Genomic DNA, 20,760 nt, shown 5'->3' with positions numbered 1-20,760 from the left:
TATGTTTTTCTGCACTGAAATATTTTCGAAGCGTAGATTGGGGCCCCTTTTAAAACTTATAACTCACGTGAAATTCCTTGGTAGTCGTGGTTTTCTTCTTTAGATCAAAAATCGTTTGATCGGCGGCAATCCAGGCTTCAATTTCAGCACGTGGGGAATTTTAATTTAAATATCTCCTTCACCGAATTAATTAAGGGATAGTTTACTTTAAGCTTTTAAATTTATCGATTGATGAAAACAGAAATTTATAAATAACAAATAGATTGGCCTAAAATATCGGCTCACAAATAGAACATTTAAAAATCGAACAAGAAATTTTACAAATAGGTCTTTGGTAACTATGAAAGAGATCTACACGGTAAGGATTTCAAAAGGGAAGTGCTGCTCTTTTCTCTAAGCTTTTAGGCTAGACCTTGCTTCTCAGAATCTCGATGTAATCATTTGCATAAAAATTTGCCATTGGTAGAACGCTTGTGACGTAAACATGACGTCAGTGGCAAGCAGTAGAATACAATTCCTTTAATTACAATAATAATTTAATTTATGTAATTCTTAAAACTACTTAATCTTATAGACATGGTTCCTCTCATACAATGTACACGTGCTAGTGTAACTGATAAGGCAGGGTTGGTGTCTGATAATAGATTAACATGTGTTGCTTTCAAACGATCACCGTCTTGGTGCTATTTCTATGCACTGTGATTGGTTTAGACCTACCAAAGAGATTTAATTACCATGTGGTTCAGTTGAATTAAATTATTAATAAATTAATATTCTTGTACAATTTTTATTGGGTTTGAGATTATTATAATTAATTTCTGCCATTTTATCAATAATAGAATTTCATGCTATGACCTATTTAGTTACAATAAGACCTGACGCATAATACAATTTCTTAAATAATAAATAATTTCAACAATAATACATACATTTATTTTTTTTATTTGAAATTCTTGATCCTTTATTGATAGTTTTATAATTTTTAGGAATGATATTTTACCTTGCATGAGAACCGGTATGATATTTGACAATGCTTTGAATCAGTCAGCTGCGTTCGAACTGTTTTAAAAACATCTGATCGATAGTAAACAAATGTAACCTCAAAATCGGTGAGCGATTCGTAAATAATTTGTGCTTTATTCGCAAAATAATTATAATTTTATTTAATAATTTTCCTAGAAAAATATTCAGTACAGAACGGTACTCTTATCTAATATACAGTTATTGATAAGTAAGCTTTATCGCTCGGTCGCTAACTATTCCTTTAGCAAATTCTTTCATTTTAAAAGGTAATCACAATTTTTCTCTCTTTTCATGAGATCTATTAGAAAGATTCATCACAGGAGTAAAAGTGACTCCTTTCAAATAACATGGGAAGCATCTCTATTTTAAAAACGTACGTTTGGAATAGGTCAGAAGGTCTAAGCTCAGATGAGGAAGCATATAGAGTAGTCATTAAACCAACTAAATTCAATACCTCAACCAGATATTTGATCGATATATAAAATTTATGTTTGTATGCTGAAATTATTATTACAAACTTCATATCACTATAATAGAAAAAATTTATATTTTTTTCTTTTAATCATGTTATTCAAAATACCAGCCAACGAATATTACTTATTAACTAATCAAATTTGAAACGGGAACTTCATCATGGCTGTAGTTGAGGCTGTCATTGTTGTTACAACTTTAGCCGACAGATAGTGCTGTCGGAGGAGAACTGTTATTACAAGCCAGCTGTTTCTGTTTACTTTTTATTAGATTATGTTGTAACACATTGTTTGGTCACATACGTTTTTAAAAATTATTTTATTTGCAGTTTTTATAAAAATGTAGGTGGAGGAAAAATGTTGTGTATATCACGAGTGAAAAATGTTTTTTCTCCCTCAGGAAAATTGTTGCCCTCGGCTTCGCCTCGGGCTTCAAACTTTTCCCTCAGGGAGAAAAAACAGCACTTTTCACTCTAGATATACAAATAACTATTTCCCTACTATAATAGATCCTCTCATATTTATTCAATCTATATCAGGTATTCAGTCTAGGATCACAGTTATTACACCTCCGTTACCGTACACATTGTATATACAGTATTTTCATTTACCCTACTATGATAGATCAACCCATATTTTTCACTTTCTTTGTCCTATTACCATAGGTAAGGAAAGTATTGCTTCAAGGTCCCCTGAGTCCAAAAAAGTGGTTTAATTTTAGTGGTTCGGAACCCACCTAGAGCTGTAGGTCCATTCATCTCTTATTATCAACTGTCACATTACCCACGCACAAGCCTTGAGCTTATGTGGGCATCATCCTCAGGGAAAAAGAACAGGAAAGAATCGTTTTGAAGGATGACATAGCATATGACACTATGTTTCTATTACTGTTTATTACTATTTCTATTTTCTATTACTATTTCTATTACTTTATATGGTTCTATTCTCCCATAGAACATACCGATATTCAGAGAGATAAGTACCGTATAAAGACAAGACTTAGACTGCAAAACCGCCCTGAATTGTAAAGCCTAGAGATCTCGGTAAATTGATTATTTCTCAACGCTCCTTCAACATTGATAACGTTGGAACTCTGATTTTATAGTGATGAAGAAATTGCTTTTGGAAAAGATCCAGCCACTAGCACTCGGCATTCTAATTTGCAAATGTTCAATGACGTAAATAGGGTGGGAGCAGCTACCTGCTGCGAAAAAGAACCCACAAGAGAGAAATTCAATCGAGTAGACGATTCCGATCATCTGTATGTTAGCTGCTATACGATGCAGGACAAAATCCAAGAATCCAGTGCTATTGTTCAGTGAGAGAGGTACTTGGAGCTACGAACTATATTCTCAACACGAGTTTTTTACGATCAAATTATTCAACTAGTGAGATGGATGATATCTTCAATTTGAACAGAGTATAATTTGATTAAGATATTCATTTGAGAAGTTCTGTTTAGTATCAATCAAATAATGATCAATGATCAATGAAGCAATTTAATCGATTAATTAACCTTCCGGCAGTCACGCTGTTGTAAAAATTACAACAGTGTCAGTTTTTTGCTGCACAAAACTATTGAATGGGGTGGTGTCAGTGAATGAGTCACCTATGCATTCCAAAACTTTCCCTCCATCACTCCACTGAGTTGCAGTATCAACCGAGCAATGGTTCAGTCTTTAGGTGCCATTTAGTCGCGACAGTGCCTAAGATAGGGAAAGACTGTAAACGAACCAATAACACAGAATTGATGGCTTTGCTTGATGTACCTTATTGGGCTATGAAATGGTAGTCATCCAAATGTTCATAGGCGTAAAATAATTCAAGAAGATGGACAAAGTAATTATACATTTAATCAATATGTTTTGACAGTAAACAGAGTACATAACACTTGGAAAATTGGATGTTGTACAAAATACAACACGCGACTGCTCGTGTGATTGATTAGTACCAATGATACCAATGATTACCAATGATTGAACCAATAACACAGAATTGATGGCTTTGCTTTATGTACCTTATTGGGCTATGAAATGGTAATCATCCAAATGTTCGTAGGTGTAAAATAATTCAAGAAGATGAACAAAGTGATTATACAATTAATCAATATGTTTTGACAGTAAACAGAGTACATAACGCTTGGAAAATTGGATGTTGTACAAAATACAACACGCGACTGCTCGTGTGATTGATTAGGGCGCGATTACCGGAAGGTAAGAGACATCTACGAGTTGAAATGGGTCGACCGAAATCGATCATTCACGATTTGGGAAAGAAAATTCATCAATGAATATTATTGATTATCAAAATTTGGGAACAGAATAGTTTTGGGCCATGCCTGTTGTTCCTTCCCGATCATATTTGAATGATTTGTAATTGTATCCACTGAAATAAATGCTTTAATAGATTTATCTTTTGGCTCTCTTCGTGGAAGATCTGTAGGTAGAGGCAATAAACCTTAGTCAGTCATGCATTGAGAAGAAATATATTGAAGCTATGATCCTTTGCCTTACAATACTTATCCTCAAATTACTACAAGTTGTTGTTGAGCATTCGAGGTGAAAAGTTCGTTTATCATTTGTGCGCCTTATCTCGTTTGTTTCTTGAATCAAGTTATAACCGAAATACAATAATGTTCTAGCTTTACGGAATCTCTGTGTATAACCGCAAATTCGAAGAATTTAAAGTAGTAGGACTGGTTACTCTTTTAGTGAATTCACTGTGATCGATTGTTGTTTTACGTACGGTCGCCTACAAGATGAGTTGCGAGAGCTGCAAACAACAGGTTAATCGTGCATCGAAATCGAAAATAACTTGCTCGAATTGCAGCTGTATGTTCCATGGTGCTTGTGTGGAGCTCACCGACAAAGATCTCAATATATTTCAAGGAACCGGCAAAGTTTGGTCATGTAAGAAGTGTACCAGTGCTTTACGTCTCCAACGAGCCAATTCAGACTATACCCCAGTTAAGGCGAATACAAACTCAGCGACGAGTAGTAGTGCTCCAGTGACGATCGAACAATTAAATATTTTACTAACAAAAATGAAAGACGAGCTACTGGATAAGCTCGGAGCTGAAATAGCTAAAAAGCGTGTATTTTGGTGAAAAATATTGTGTCAGAGCTACCGGTAATCAGAATTTTCAAGCTCAACGGGAACCAATCGATACAATCTCAAATATTAGATCATAATATTAAAATCCTGGTTGTCATGAATTCCAATACACGTTCACACATTAGTGTCACCTTTATTTGAGATGTGCAAGAATTATCAAACCGACAGTTGTAATTTCAACAGGAATAATGTGATAATCAAAATCAATGATATGGATAATTGAATACGCGGTATGTTTTTATTGTGACAGGTGTCAATGATGTTTCTATTTTGTAATGATAACTGATTCTGGAAGCGAATTATTGTTTGTTCAGATTCAACATGACGAAATTGTCTTTTTTACGGAATTGGGAGGGTTGAACAATTAATTAGTGACAAATTTGACAGAAAACATGAGTTGGTTGAACCAGATCAACTAAAAACTCTTCTCATGCAAAATGACGTGTTGTTATTAAACTGGTAGGGCTTTACTCCAATTACAGATTTTAATAATTGATCAGATATCGCGCGTTTACATGCTGATTATATTATTTATCTGCTCAGAATCATAATACAATCATGATTCAGTCCAATGTACCTAGAATACATTGTATTCAGGAATGTATTCTAGGTACATTGGATTGAATCATGATCATGTCGCCCGGGCCACACTTATCATACATCGTTCCGATCCCACTCGATCAAATCACGGACAACAACCGCCTAGAATGGTGCTTGCCACACATGTCAGTCACATGATCTATATCCATTCCATCATTCTGTCGTATCACATTCCTGACAAATACAACAAAGTCCTTTGAGTTTAGAGTTTACACCAAAGTTATCGACAAAATGTTTTTCCCCGTCCTTATAGATTCTACAAGATTGAACATAACTTGGCAAACACATAAGTTATATGATGTGTGCAAGAACAGAAACACATCCTGTGTTTGCCAAGTTATGTTCAATCTGATAGATGTTCCTGGATTGTATCTATTGTCTATGAATAAACAAATAATTTTTAAGATACAAGAATCTGGTGTGGCGCACTCACACAACTTTCCTTGCCGTTATGAAAATTGATCACCTGACGCTAGTGTTCACGCGTATCTCAAGTCTACTATTCAAAGATCTGAGCCAGCTGGTGACAGGACAATAACGCTGGAGACAAACGAGGTCTGCTATCTCTTCATAGTGAATCATTTAAAAGAATCAACAGTTTGCAATTGGATAATCACATTTTCTCGAATTTCGAGCTTATTTTCAATTTACGGTGAAAATGTTACTAAACATTAATTGTAGAGATTTCCATGCTCAATCTTTTCCACTCGAAATTTTTCGTTTAAATTATATCTGAGATTTGATAATTGGGAATCTAAAATCAAACTTTGCATAGATGGGGCAGAGCTCATGAAATTTTTACTGATATGGGACTTGTGGCAGTTGATAGAGCTTATCAATGACTATAAAAGGTATAAATTTGATCAAAATCGTTGGAGCCGTTTTTGAGAAAATCGCGAAAACCGTGTTTTTGACAATATTTTCGCCATTTAAGCCGCCATCTTGAATTGCATTTGATCGAAATTGTTCGTGTCGGATCCTTATAGTGTACGGACCTTAAGTTCCAAATTTCAAGTCATTCCGTTGATTGGGTGATGTTGATTGGGTGTTGACTGTGATTATCGTGTACACAGAAGCACATACACACACACACACACACACATACAGACCAATACCCAAAACTCAATTTTTTGGACTCAGGAGACCTTGAAATGTATAGAAATTTAGAAATCGGGGTACCTTAATTTTTTTCGGAAAGCAATACTTTCCTTACCTATGGTAATAGGGCAAGGAAAGTAGAAATTAATGTCTGTTTGTGTGTTAGTTTGTTTGTTCCCTATAGACTCGAAAACTACTTGACAGAACGGCATGAAACTTTGGGAATATGTTGTGTGAATATTGGGGATGGTTTCTGACCAGAAATTTGTGTGTGCTCACACATCATCTATGAAATAATAATTTTTATTGAAATAAAGTGGATTTTTTGTCAACATTTCAAGTCTCTCCAATTATGAAAACGTTCCATAACATCAATATTCACGCTAGAAAATTTCCTGCAATTCTTGACATAGAAGCTTGTTCAGATGAAGTCAAATAGATGTGAAGCCAGTTGTTATACAGACTATCACATTGTCGCAGAGCCTCAAGGTTGTCGGAGAAAAGAAGATTGAAGAAATTTTTAGAGTGAAAAACTTGTAGATTTGAATTTTATTAGCAAACACTTTTTACTGTCGCCTCTAATTTGGCCACTCAACGCTGGCTCCCTGCGAGCAAAGATCGTTGAGCTGTGAAAAGGAAGAAGGTGTTGAGAACGTTTTAAAAGTTTCTTCTTTCACTTGAAAAAAGTTTCCCCGAGAGAAGTTTGATGAAATAAAAAGAGCAAAATTGAATGTAATAGAACGGCGACGTTTTTCTCGTTTGAGAATTTCAAAAACTGGAGAGAAAAGAAGTTGGTCCTAAGAAGTTGCTAACCAAGGACCGAGTGTCTTCTTTTATGAAACTGCTCCTTTTAATTATAATTCGTCTCTCCCACACAGGTTTTTTGGTTATCGTCCTAATAAGAACCGCAATATCGTAGGTATGACTTCCTGTTATTTTGCTCAAATCCCATTTAAAATAAGGAATACTATTCAGTTAATCAAACTATTAGAAGATTAAAAATCATAATAATTATTCTGCTCTTGAGAGCTTAAGGCTCTTTCTAAAAATCTGGTGTGGTGCACTCACACAACTTTCCTTGCCGTTATGAAAATTGATCACCTGACGCTGGTGTTCACGCGTCAACTTATAAACAAAGATCTGAGCCAGCTGGTGACAGGACAATAACGCTGGAGACAGCGAAGTCTGCTATCTCTTCATAGTGAATAATTTAATAGAATCAACAGTTGCCAACAGTTTGCAATTGAAATAATAACATTTTCTCGAATTTCGTGCTTATTTTCAATTATAGGTGAAAATTTTACTGAACATTAATTGTAGAGATTTTCATGCTTGATCTTTTCCACTCAAAATTTTTCTTTTAAATTATATCTGAGACCTGATAATTGGGAATCTAAAATCAAACTTTGCATAGATGGGGCAGAGCTCATGAAATTTTTACTGATATGGGACTTGTGGCAGTTGATAGAGCTTATCAATGACTATTTGAGGTATAAATTTGATCAAAATCGTTGTAGCCGTTTTTGAAAAAATCGCGAAAAGCCGTGTTTTTGATAACATTTTCGCCATTTTAGCCGCCATCTTGAATTGCATTTGATGGGAATTGTTCGTGTCGGATCCCTATAGTGTAAGGACCTATAGTGTAAGTTTCAAATTTCAAGTCATTCCGTTAATTGGGAGATGAGATATCGTGTACACAGACGCACATACACACCACACACACACACACACTCACACACACACACACACACACACACACACACACACACACACCACACACACACACACACCACACACCACACACACACACACACACACACACACACACACACAACACACACACACACACACACACACCACACCACACACACACACACACACACACACACACACACACACACACACACACAACACACACACACACACACACACACACACACACACACACACACACAACACACACACACACACACACACACACACAACACACACACACACACACACACACACACACACCACACACACCACACACCACACACACACCACACACACACACACACACACCACACACACCACACACACACACACACACACACATACAGACCAATACCCAAAACCCCCTTTTTTGGACTCAGGGGACCTTGAAACGTATAGAAATTTAGAAATTGGGGTAACTTAATTTTTTTCGGAAAGCAATACTTTCCTTACCTATGGTAATAGGGCAAGGAAAGTAAAAATTAATGTCTGTTTGTGTGTTAGTTTGTTTGTTCCCTATATACTCGAAAACTTCTTGACAGAACGGCATGAAATTTTGGGTATATGTTGTGTGAATATTGGGGATGGTTTCTGACCAGAAATTTGTGTGTGCTCACACATCATCTATGAAATAATGATTTTTATTGAAATAAAGTCGATTTTTTGTCAACATTTCAAGTCTCTCCAATTATGAAAACGTTCCACAACATCAATATATTCACGCTAGAAATTTTCCTGCAATCTTGACATAGAAGCTTGTTCAGATGAAGTCGAATAGATGTGAAGCCAGTTGTTCGACAGAGTATCACATTGTCGCAAAGCTCAAGGTTGTCGGAGAAAAGAAGATTGAAGAAATTTTTTGAGTGAAAAACTTGTAGATTTGAATTTTATTAGCAAACACTTTTTACTGTCGCCTCTAATTTGGCCACTCAACGCTGGCTCCCTGCGAGCAAAGATCGTTGAGCTGTGAAAAGGAAGAAGGTGTTGAGAACGTTTTAAAAGTTTCTTCTTTCACTTGAAAAAAGTTTCCCCGAGAGAAGTTTGATGAAATAAAAAGTGCAAAATTGAATGTAATAGAACGGCGACGTTTTTCTCGTTTGAGAATTTCAAAAACTGGAGAGAAAAGAAGTTGGTCCTAAGAAGTTGCTAACCAAGGGCCGAGTGTCTTCTTTTATGAAACTGCTCCTTTTAATTATAATTCGTCTCTTCCACACAGGATTTTTGGTTATCGTCCTAATAAGAACCGCAAGATCGTAGGTATGACTTCCTGTTATTTTGCTCAAATCCCATTTAAAATAAGGAATACTATTCAGTTTATCAAACTATTAGAAGATTAAAAATCATAATAATTATTCTGCTCTTGAGAGCTTAAGGCTGTTTCAAAGAATCTGGTGTGGCGCACTCACACAACTTTCCTTGCCGTTATGAAAATTGATCACCTGACGCTAGTGTTCACGCGTCAACTTATAAACAAAGATCTGAGCCAGCTGGTGACAGGACAATAACGCTGGAGACAGCGAAGTCTGCTATCTCTTCATAGTGGATAATTTAATAGAATCAACAGTTGCCAACAGTTTGCAATTGAAATAATAACATTTTCTCGAATTTCGTGCTTATTTTCAATTTTAGGTGAAAATTTTACTGAACATTAATTGTAGAGATTTTCATGCTTGATCTTTTCAACTCAAAATTTTTTGTTTAAATTTTATCTTAAGCCTGATAATTGGGAATGTAAAATCGAAATTTGCATAGATGGGGCGGAGCTCCTGAAATTTTTACAGATATGAGACTTGTGGCAGTTGATTGAGCTTATCAATTACTATTTTTGGTATAAATTTAATTGAAATCGTTGGAGCCATTTTTGAGAAAATCGCGAAAAACCCTGTTTTTGACAACATTTTCGCCATTTCAGCCGCCATCTTGAATTGCATTTGATCGAAATTGTTCGTGTCGGTTCCTTATATTGTAAGGACCTTAAGTTCCAAATTTCAAGTCATTCCGTTAATAATTGGGAGATGAGATATCGTTTACACAGACGCACATACACACACACATACAGACCAATACCCAAAAACCACCTTTTTGGACTCAGGGGACCTTGAAACGTATAGAAATTTAGAAATTGGGGTACCTTAATTTTTTCGGAAAGCAATACTTTCCTTACCTATGGTAATAGGGCAAGGAAAGTAAAAATTAATGTCTGTTTGTGTGTTAGTTTGTTTGTTCCCTATATACTCGAAAACTTCTTGACAGAACGGCATGAAATTTTGGGTATATGTTGTGTGAATATTGGGGATGGTTTCTGACCAGAAATTTGTGTGTGCTCACACATCATCTATGAAATAATGATTTTTATTGAAATAAAGTCGATTTTTTGTCAACATTTCAAGTCTCTCCAATTATGAAAACGTTCCACAACATCAATATATTCACGCTAGAAATTTTCCTGCAATTCTTGACATAGAAGCTTGTTCAGATGAAGTCGAATAGATGTGAAGCCAGTTGTTCGACAGAGTATCACATTGTCGCAAAGCTCAAGGTTGTCGGAGAAAAGAAGATTGAAGAAATTTTTTGAGTGAAAAACTTGTAGATTTGAATTTTATTAGCAAACACTTTTTACTGTCGCCTCTAATTTGGCCACTCAACGCTGGCTCCCTGCGAGCAAAGATCGTTGAGCTGTGAAAAGGAAGAAGGTGTTGAGAACGTTTTAAAAGTTTCTTCTTTCACTTGAAAAAAGTTTCCCCGAGAGAAGTTTGATGAAATAAAAAGTGCAAAATTGAATGTAATAGAACGGCGACGTTTTTCTCGTTTGAGAATTTCAAAAACTGGAGAGAAAAGAAGTTGGTCCTAAGAAGTTGCTAACCAAGGGCCGAGTGTCTTCTTTTATGAAACTGCTCCTTTTAATTATAATTCGTCTCTTCCACACAGGATTTTTGGTTATCGTCCTAATAAGAACCGCAAGATCGTAGGTATGACTTCCTGTTATTTTGCTCAAATCCCATTTAAAATGAAGGATACTATTCAGTTTATCAAACTATTAGAAGATTAAAAACATAATAATTCTGCTCTTGAGAGCTTAAGGCTGTTTCAAAGAATCTGGTGTGGCGCACTCACACAACTTTCCTTGCCGTTATGAAAATTGATCACCTGACGCTAGTGTTCACGCGTCAACTTATAAACAAAGATCTGAGCCAGCTGGTGACAGGACAATAACGCTGGAGACAGCGAAGTCTGCTATCTCTTCATAGTGGATAATTTAATAGAATCACAGTTGCCAACAGTTTGCAATTGAAATAATAACATTTTCTCGAATTTCGTGCTTATTTTCAATTTTAGGTGAAAATTTTACTGAACATTAATTGTAGAGATTTTCATGCTTGATCTTTTCAACTCAAAATTTTTTGTTTAAATTTTATCTTAAGCCTGATAATTGGGAATGTAAAATCGAAATTTGCATAGATGGGGCGGAGCTCCTGAAATTTTTACAGATATGAGACTTGTGGCAGTTGATTGAGCTTATCAATTACTATTTTTGGTATAAATTTAATTGAAATCGTTGGAGCCATTTTTGAGAAAATCGCGAAAAACCCTGTTTTTGACAACATTTTCGCCATTTCAGCCGCCATCTTGAATTGCATTTGATCGAAATTGTTCGTGTCGGTTCCTTATATTGTAAGGACCTTAAGTTCCAAATTTCAAGTCATTCCGTTAATAATTGGGAGATGAGATATCGTTTACACAGACGCACATACACACACACATACAGACCAATACCCAAAAACCACCTTTTTGGACTCAGGGGACCTTGAAACGTATAGAAATTTAGAAATTGGGGTACCTTAATTTTTTCGGAAAGCAATACTTTCCTTACCTATGGTAAATAGGGCAAGGAAAGTAATAATGTGATTAATTTCTAGGTACAGTTCAAGCAGGCAGGAGTTCTGCTTAAATCTTATTCACAATAAAGATCTATTCAGGAATAGTTTATGATCAAACTATTCGATCATTCAAATTCATAATTCTGCTCTTGAGAGCTTCAGGCTGATTAAAATAATGTGATTAATGAGAGAGATTTCTAGCTACAGTAGCCTATTACTGTTCCCGTCTGTTTCTCGCAACAAAATAAATATAACTGTCTTCAATCAGTTAAGTGTATTTTTCACGACTAAAGCCACATTTACACCAGAGTTGTCACTATTTAAGACAAAATCAGGTAATTTAAGAAGTTTTGGGCAATAGCCTGTTTTTTATTTTCCGACTACTGTATTGTTTACTCTATCTAATCTCTATATATAAAAATCTGGTGTGGTACACTCACACATCTTCCCTTGCTCATTGATCTATAAGCCTCATTAACGAGGATAATTTAGGGAATAACATTATGCCGATTGGCGGCTAAATAATCAAAACTACGATTATACTATTGTGATTGTGTTCAGAGTACAGTACATTTTCCTTTGTTTGAATTATGAAATTTGAGGATTTTTTAAAAGTTGTCAAAACAGCTGTTCTACAAATAAAATATCGACATGTGTTCTTTTGAATAAACTGCTCTACCTACCTACCTCACGCACGAGAAGGAGGTTACAAAGTAAATTTCTTAAGGATGGGGTGGACCCCCTGTTAATTTCTCAGGGAGAAGACTCATGCCAGTTAATAGAGCTGATATATAACTATACAGGGTACGAATTTAAAAAAATCGGTCAAGTCATTTTTGAGAAAATCGTGATGAAAATTTAACAAAATTCATTCTTCTCAGGAATATTACGGAGCTCCAGCTATTTTCCCAGAAATGAGACTCATGTCAGTTGATAGGGCTTATAAATAGATATCTAGGGTATAAATTTGAAAAAATCGTTAGAGCCGTTTTCGAGAAAATCGTGAAAAACATGGTTTTTTAGCCATTATCCGCCATTTTGAATTGAATTTTATTGAATTTCTTATTGTCGGATCCTCATGGTATAAGGACCTTAAGTTTAAAATTTCAAGTCAATCGGTTGATTAGGAATGGAGTTATCGTGTTCACAGACATACACACACACACAGACCAACACTCAAAAATCATGTTTTTGGACTCAGGTGACCTTGAAACGTATAGAAAACTTGAAATTAGGGTACCTTAATTTTTTTTTGGAAAGCAATACTTTCCTTACCTATGGTAATAGGGCAAGGAAAGTAAAAATGGATGGCTGTTTGTTCCCTATAGACTCGAAAACTACTTGACAGAACGGCATGAAACTTTGGGAATATGTTGTGTGAATATTGGGGATGGTTTCTGACCAGAAATTTTAATAGGGGGGCTAATAATAATAGTATATATATATATATATTAATCCATTTTACAGACCTATGTTTTCGAAATTGTCGGCCGAGCGGCTAAGGTAGAACGGGATATCATCATGATTGAAGATCATGTTGTGATAATACGATTTAGCATATGAACTTACCAGCTGTAATATACACGTCACTCTGTGATAAAATTGTTTACTGGTATTAAAACTGTAGTTTTAAGCACATAGGAAGTCCGTATTGAGATGTAAATAAAAATATTGATTGTCAGATAAATTTCATGATTCACTAAATAAAGTCAAGTGTGACATGAGATACATTGACTTTTTGGCGGTACGAAGTTCGCCGGGTAAGCTAGTAAATAAATAAACAACACAAACAAAAAAAAACTAACTTAAATAAATAACTTGACGAACACTCATGATCACATCATTTGTCAAGCTCGCATGGTGGAAAATTTTTCTGAGGGATTAGAAGGTAGAAACAAATAATAAATACGAACTGTTCGCTTGAATGGTTCTCTATTGAGATAAATGAAGAATTTTTACAAACATTTTCACAATATTCATACACAAATACCAAAAAAATACATAAAGATCAATATTTAATTACAGTCACTATCATTCATTTTTCTCATTCAGTCATTCTCCAATAATATTAAAAAATTTACAATAGACATATCGCTGAGAATAACCAAATGCTAAATACAGTTTATATATTTTCAACTAAGACGTTTGATATCATATTGTAATAACTGGGGAAATGATATTATTGACAAAATATTGACAGGATCTATGGAAAACAATAAAAAAAAACATTTGGAGTAATTTTATAGCAGTTGGGGTTATATTGAAGAAAATCCCTCTAAGAATAATTTTAATTTTAACTTGAATGAACGGATATTATGATATAGATTAAAACTGGTTCAACTATGCCATGTAATTAGGTATTTGCTGCCCTATTATTATTTACTGCGATATACCTTCTCATACTGCATAGAAGCCTACATATCAATCAATTTCTTCAAGTTTATTGCCTTTTCTCAATAATTAAAACGACCCAATTCCAGTAATAATCTACATTACATGTTTTTTCTCTGCTTTATTATAGGATAGCATTTTTTTATAAATCGTTCAACAAGGCTACATTATACCACCGATTTTATATTGATTTGAAGTTTAGATTGAGTAAATTTCACAGATGTATTGATGAAGATGTGTCCAGAAAATCAAGAAACACTTTTAAAGTGTGAATCAAGTCAACAACTGTGACCGATTGATAAAATAAATATTGTAATTCTATAATTAAATTGAATGAAAAGTAATCAATAATCAGTGAAGAATAATAAGGTTGAATAACAAAGAATATGCATAAGTGATCGAATAATACCTTCACTCTAAATCTGCGCGTACACCAAAGTTATTAACAAAATGTTAATAACTTAATCCTTGTAGATTCTATTAGATTGAACGGAACTTGACATACACATATGTTCATCATGTGTATGATAAGTTATGTTCAATCTAATAGAATCTATAAGGTTGTTAATAACTTAATCCTTGTAGATTCTATTAGATTGAACGGAACTTGACATACACATATGTTCATCATGTGTATGATAAGTTGTGTTCAATCTAATAGAATCTATAAGGTTATTAACATTTTGTTAATAACTTTGGTGTAAACGCAGCTTAACAATAACGAAGTTTCTCAAATATCTCTTCTATCATTCACAGATAGAATTGTACTTTTGAGAGGAGATGATTTTGAACATAACGTTATAAAAGTAAGAAGATAAATATTGTAGTTTAAACTAAATTCAATATTTTTTTCAGATAGCTACTTCCAGAAACTTACTACATTATCTGAGATGGTCATCTCATACCTGTAAGCGAATATCACATTCTTGGCCAATTATTCAAACTCTAGAATACCCAAGCGCTCAACTGATCTAGCTTTTCTATTTAAAATTTAAAGTAAACTATACAACAATAGTGTGCTTTATTAACAAATATATTATGCTCACAACCAGCATTCCATTTCAATCGCAAATATTCACTCAAATAAAACTAACTAAATATAGCAAATTAACAGTATATATAAAATGTATTTAAGAATAAGCGTAATGTAATTTACACATCACCTTTCAGGCCCAACCTAGTGAATAAGTAATTATGTAAGATAGATAATATAAATAGTGGGGAAGTAATGAAATTATACACAATAGCTCACGAATATAATCCAATAAATAGGTGTTGTATTAATAACAGTTCAAAGTATATTTGGATAATATGATTTTCAAATATAGAATACAACAAGATACTCAATATAGATCCACCAATAGTTTTGTTTAGTTCCACACTTTTTTATAAAGATGTGTCTATTAGAACAACTACACATCGGGTTATCGAATAGATGACACTAATAATTTTTATTTTTATTTTAAATGAACAATTATTAAAGAATGCAACCCAAAACTAGAGATTAAAATAGTGAAAGATATATTTTGATCAAAATTTTCCTCTGGAATACTTGATGTTATATACATAGAGTATAATGGAATAAGATTGAATATAATCGAATATATTATGAAGCAAATAACATGTTGATAGGCCTTCATTTATACCCAAAAAACGTTATTAATCGATTCTCAATTATGGTTCTCCAATTTCAATTTTTGTATTCCTTTATAATGTTAACAATATTTATATTGAAAGGACAGGAATTCATCGTTTCAATAGAGAAATAAACAAAACAAAAAATACCTCTGTTCAGTTGGACCCAACTCACTAAGCACAACAAAAATAAATACTTGATCTCTCACTCATCTCTATTGTTTAACATCACACTTGAAAGTTTGTTTCACCGAATAAATTCACTGTTTCGGGAGAATTTCGAAATAATTATTTTCCACTATAAGAAAACGAAACCCTTTTAGATTTTGAATCCCATTCTAGCAAGGAAACAGGATTGGTAACATACTTCTTTTCATCATCAGATACAATCAAACAGGTTGCATGACAACGTTTTACAATTGATTTTGTAGTTTTTGAACAACCAATTAGTTGAAAAAAATTTTCAGCTTCAAGTTATCAAATCTACAGAATTGAAACCAAATTATTCAACTAGTGTCCATCATTGATTAGGATACAACTATTCAATTATCAGCATCCAGAATTTCAACTGTTTAGATCGAAACAATGTTGGTTCACGTTATCAAATCTACAGAGTTGAAACCAAATTATTTAACTAGTGTCCATCATTGATTAGGATACAACTATTCAATTATCAGCATCCAGAATTCCAACTTTTTAGATCAAAACAATTTAATTATTAGCATCCAGCATCCAGCAAAAAATGTTGGAGGATCAAATTATTCAATATTCAGTATATATATATCACAATAATTAAGAGGGTACATAGATATATCAATGGTTGTGATAACATCTAGTAGTAATAGAACAAATCTGGATTAATTCGTTAGTTGTTTGGAAACGCAGCCGGTTGAGATACTACTGTGGAGGATGTAGATTTGTTGTGATGGTAGTTAACCAGACGCCTTCCCACGAGGTATTTGTCGTTTTTAATGTGTTCGTAGAGCTTAGAGAACTGGTGGATCTGGAGCTTGATAATGATGATAGAGAAGGATACAATGAGCACGCAGGGATAGATACGTCGCGCGATGGTGTTGCGTAGACGCGGCGACGCGACAAATAGAGGTGCCAGGGCGTGAGCTGTGACGTAGGGCACAGACAGTGCGACAGATAGATAGGCCACGGCTGGAGCGGCGAGTTCGGTCAGTATTTGGCCGAGATCGAGCGCGCGCACTCCGTTGCGATAGACGCGTTCGATGGCGCGACGCAGCGCACAGTCGGGACACATCATGGTGATTGCGCAGACGATCTTCGTGTAGAGCACGCCGAGCACCCAGATCTGTGACAGCCAGAGGTTGGGCGTTTGTTCCAGAGGCACGCGGAAGGGTACCACCACTACTAGCTCGATCAGCAAGCCGAACAGGAGAGGAATCACGCCGAACAGAACGACAAACGCCACCACCGCCTTTGCCAGCACGAACGCCCATGTCACCAGGCGTTGTAAGAATGCGGCTCGGCCTGAAATAATTCAATTAAATGAATCAAGCAATTTAGTATAAGCTCTCTCTCATTCTAATCAAATTCTTCATTTGTCATAATACAATACAATGTTCAAAAAAACACCATTCAAATACTTACAGTCCAGGACATGTAGCTTTCTACAGATGGAAATTACTGAGATATTGCAATTATTCAAATGCTAATGAATTAATAATTATTATTTAACGAAAATCCAAATTAATGCAACACACACGTTGCTTTTGAGAAGATACAAAAGAGGATCTTACACACAGTACCACGCTAATCTATAATATAGATTATATGTATTATATATAAAACCAAAATGGCACTCACTCACTGACTGACTGACTGACTGACTGACTGACTGACTGACTGACTGACTGACTCACTCACTCGCAGAACTAAAAATCTACCGGACCAAAAACGTTCAAATTTGGTAGGTATGTTCAGTTGGCCCTTTAGAGGCGCACTAAGAAATCTTTTGGCAATATTTCAACTCTAAGGGTTGTTTTCAAGGGTTTAAAGTTCGTCTTTTAGCATGTATATTCTTCTTCTCCCAATATCTTAATTATAATTGAAATTTCCATATCATATGTTACTATAGAACTATAATCTAGATAGAGTACCTCTTCGAAACAGTTGTTAACTGGCAACTAAATTAATAATTTTGTCAGGTTGGCATTAAGTTGTGTTGACTTTGTTAGGCTTGCACCAAGTTGAAGATTTAAATGCATTTATCGCGGAAAAATTGTTTGGGCACTGCTACTTCAATCCTGGGAATATTAAATTACTAGCCGTCAGGCTCGCTTCGCTCGCCATATCCATTAAGCCAGACGTTTAGTCTGGACCCCCGACTGGATTGTCCTAACATATGATAAAAACGCTCAAATGAAAAATGCAGGCGAGCGAAGCGAGCCTGCTGATCTCATTCTTGGACGATCCAGTCGGGAGTCCAGGGGGCGGAGCCCCCTGGCTAGACGGATATGGCGAGCGAAGCGAGCCTGACGGCTAGTAAAGCTATATTACCAAATCAGCCCTTTAGCCGCCATCGAGCTGTCACATTTATTTTATTGTTTTTTTTCCTATCTTTAGTTTTAAAATTTATTATTATAATAAACTCTCTTATTATTCTTTCAAATTTATTTATTATTCATAGTTTGTAATTTATTTTGTTATTGCTAGTGTTTGCCCTCTGCCTGATAATTTGCGACTCCTCCCTGCACACGAACAAATCATCCAGGCAGGGAGAATTTATTCATGTAAATTATAACACTTTTATATTTTGTGAATATGTAATATTTTATGAATAAACCAATTTGAATTTGATCTGTTGCTTATGGAAAGATTCATTAAAGCTCCTTGTGTATCTTTTCGGATGCAATACGTTGCTTTTGAGAAGATACAAGAGAGCATCTGTTTCTTATGGAAAGATACTTTGAAGCTCCTTGTGTATCTTTTCGGATGCAATACGTTGCTTTTGAGAAGATACAAGAGAGCATCTGTTTCTTATGGAAAGATACTCTGAAGCTCCTTGTGTATCTTTTCGGATGCAACCCGTTGCTTTTGAGAAGATACAAGTCTGAGATGTGCATAATCTGTTGCTTATGGAAAGATACATTTTCAAAAATGTTCGATGTTTTTGAACGGGTAGTATGGTAGACTAGTGGCCCTCCACCGATAGGTGAAGCTACATGTAATTATTATATTTAACGAAAATCCAAATTAAATGCTGTAATTCACCCCGAAGACTTCTGCTACTGCAAATATTGACAACAGGGCAAACAGCTAGATGGAAATTCGAAGAGCGCTACTATTCAAAAATTATTTGTCAGCCCGGGAATCGAACCCAGTCAGCCCTAATTGCCGGTCAGGGATGCTTACCCTCAGTAATTTCCATCTGTAGATTGGCTGGCCGCTATGGCTTCGTATAAAATGAGCGCTGCTATCCAGAGATAGTTTGTTATTTTAAAATGTTATCTATCTTCTATCTCGATATATATATATATATATATATATATATATATAAAAGCGAAATGGCACTCACTCACTGACTGACTGACTGACTCACTCACTCACTCACTCGCAGAACTAAAAATCTACCGGACCAAAAACGTTCAAATTTGGTAGGTATTTTCAGTTGGCCCTTTAGAGGCGCAGTAAGAAATCTTTTGGCAATATTTTAACTCTAAGGGTGGTTTTTAAGTGTTTAAAGTTCGTCTGTTAGTATGTATATTCTTCTTCTCCCAATCTCTTAATTATAATTGAAATTTCCATATCATATATCATATGTTACTATAGAACTATAATCTAGATAGAGTACCTCTTCAAAACAGTTATTAACTGGCAACTAAATTAAGAATTTTGTCAGGTTGGCATTAAGTTGAGTTGACTTTGTTAGGTTGGCACCAAGTTGAAGATTTCAATGCATTTATCGCGGAAAAATTGATTGGGCACTGCTACTTCAATCCTGGGAATATTATATTACTAGCCGTCAGGCTCGCTTCGCTCGCCATATCCGTTTAGCCAGACGTTTAGTCTGAACACCCGACTGGATTGTCCTAACATATGATAAAAATGCTCAAATGAAAAATGCAGGCGAGCGAAGCGAGCCTGCTGATCTCATTCTTGGACGATCCAGTCGTGGGTCCAGGGGGCGGAGATCCCTGGCTAGACGGATATGGCGAGCGAAGCGAGCCTGACGGCTAGTTATTATTATAATTGCGTATGTTTTTTGAGAAAATAAATTTGAAATGATGCTATCGTATTACCTTGTGGCAGCCAGCTGATGACAAGAGCGGCGGCGCGTGCCACCAGCCAACACAGGTAGGTGCCACACGAGGCGGTGTACAGCTCATGTATGGGCGCGGGCGGCGGAGGCGGCGCAGAGGTGAGTGCCGCCCCCGGAGGCGTGACCGACCACATGGTCATCACTCGACGACCGAGCCACACGGGCACAGTGAGTGCGACCAGACTGGCGGCCACTAGACTAGCGGCCACTAGCAGCAGGAGACCGGCGATGCGCGCCGCAAACAGGTGCGGTCGCTGGTACGGCTGGAATCCGGTCGGGCCCGCTCGGTGCAACAGTGCCTGGTGTGCGGCGCCCAGGTCGTTTGCGACCCCGGCTGCATTTGCGCCCCCGGCACCGGCTCCAACCTCCATCTGGAACCATACACGTTCAGTTGATTCACTTCCCACAAAAAACAAGTTATAGAATAATAGTGTTACCACAGAATAGATAATGGAACAGAATGAAAACTGTCAATCAAACGCCTATCCACTCAATGCTTTTTACATGG

At 35.7% G+C, this 20,760-nt stretch overlaps 1 protein-coding gene across 1 annotated transcript in view; it reads right to left on the bottom strand.

Annotated features, from left to right (window-relative positions):
• Positions 1 to 13,853: 13,853 nt before the first annotated feature.
• Positions 13,854 to 20,760, bottom strand: part of LOC120351514 (E3 ubiquitin-protein ligase MARCHF6) — a 31,044-nt gene continuing 24,137 nt past the window's right edge. Inside the window, exons 10-11 of the mRNA XM_039429245.1 lie at positions 20,233 to 20,623; positions 13,854 to 17,461 (exon numbers count right to left, since the gene is read on the bottom strand). Coding sequence (XP_039285179.1) covers positions 16,830 to 17,461; positions 20,233 to 20,623 — 1,023 coding nt within the window. The 3' untranslated portion in view covers positions 13,854 to 16,829. The remainder of the gene's footprint in view (positions 17,462 to 20,232; positions 20,624 to 20,760) is intronic.

Source organism: Nilaparvata lugens, chromosome 5, assembly GCF_014356525.2.
Source record: "Nilaparvata lugens isolate BPH chromosome 5, ASM1435652v1, whole genome shotgun sequence".
NCBI classification, from domain to species: domain Eukaryota; kingdom Metazoa; phylum Arthropoda; class Insecta; order Hemiptera; family Delphacidae; genus Nilaparvata; species Nilaparvata lugens.
Note: the sequence above shows the minus strand (reverse complement) of the source record. Positions and strands in the feature narration are given on the sequence as shown.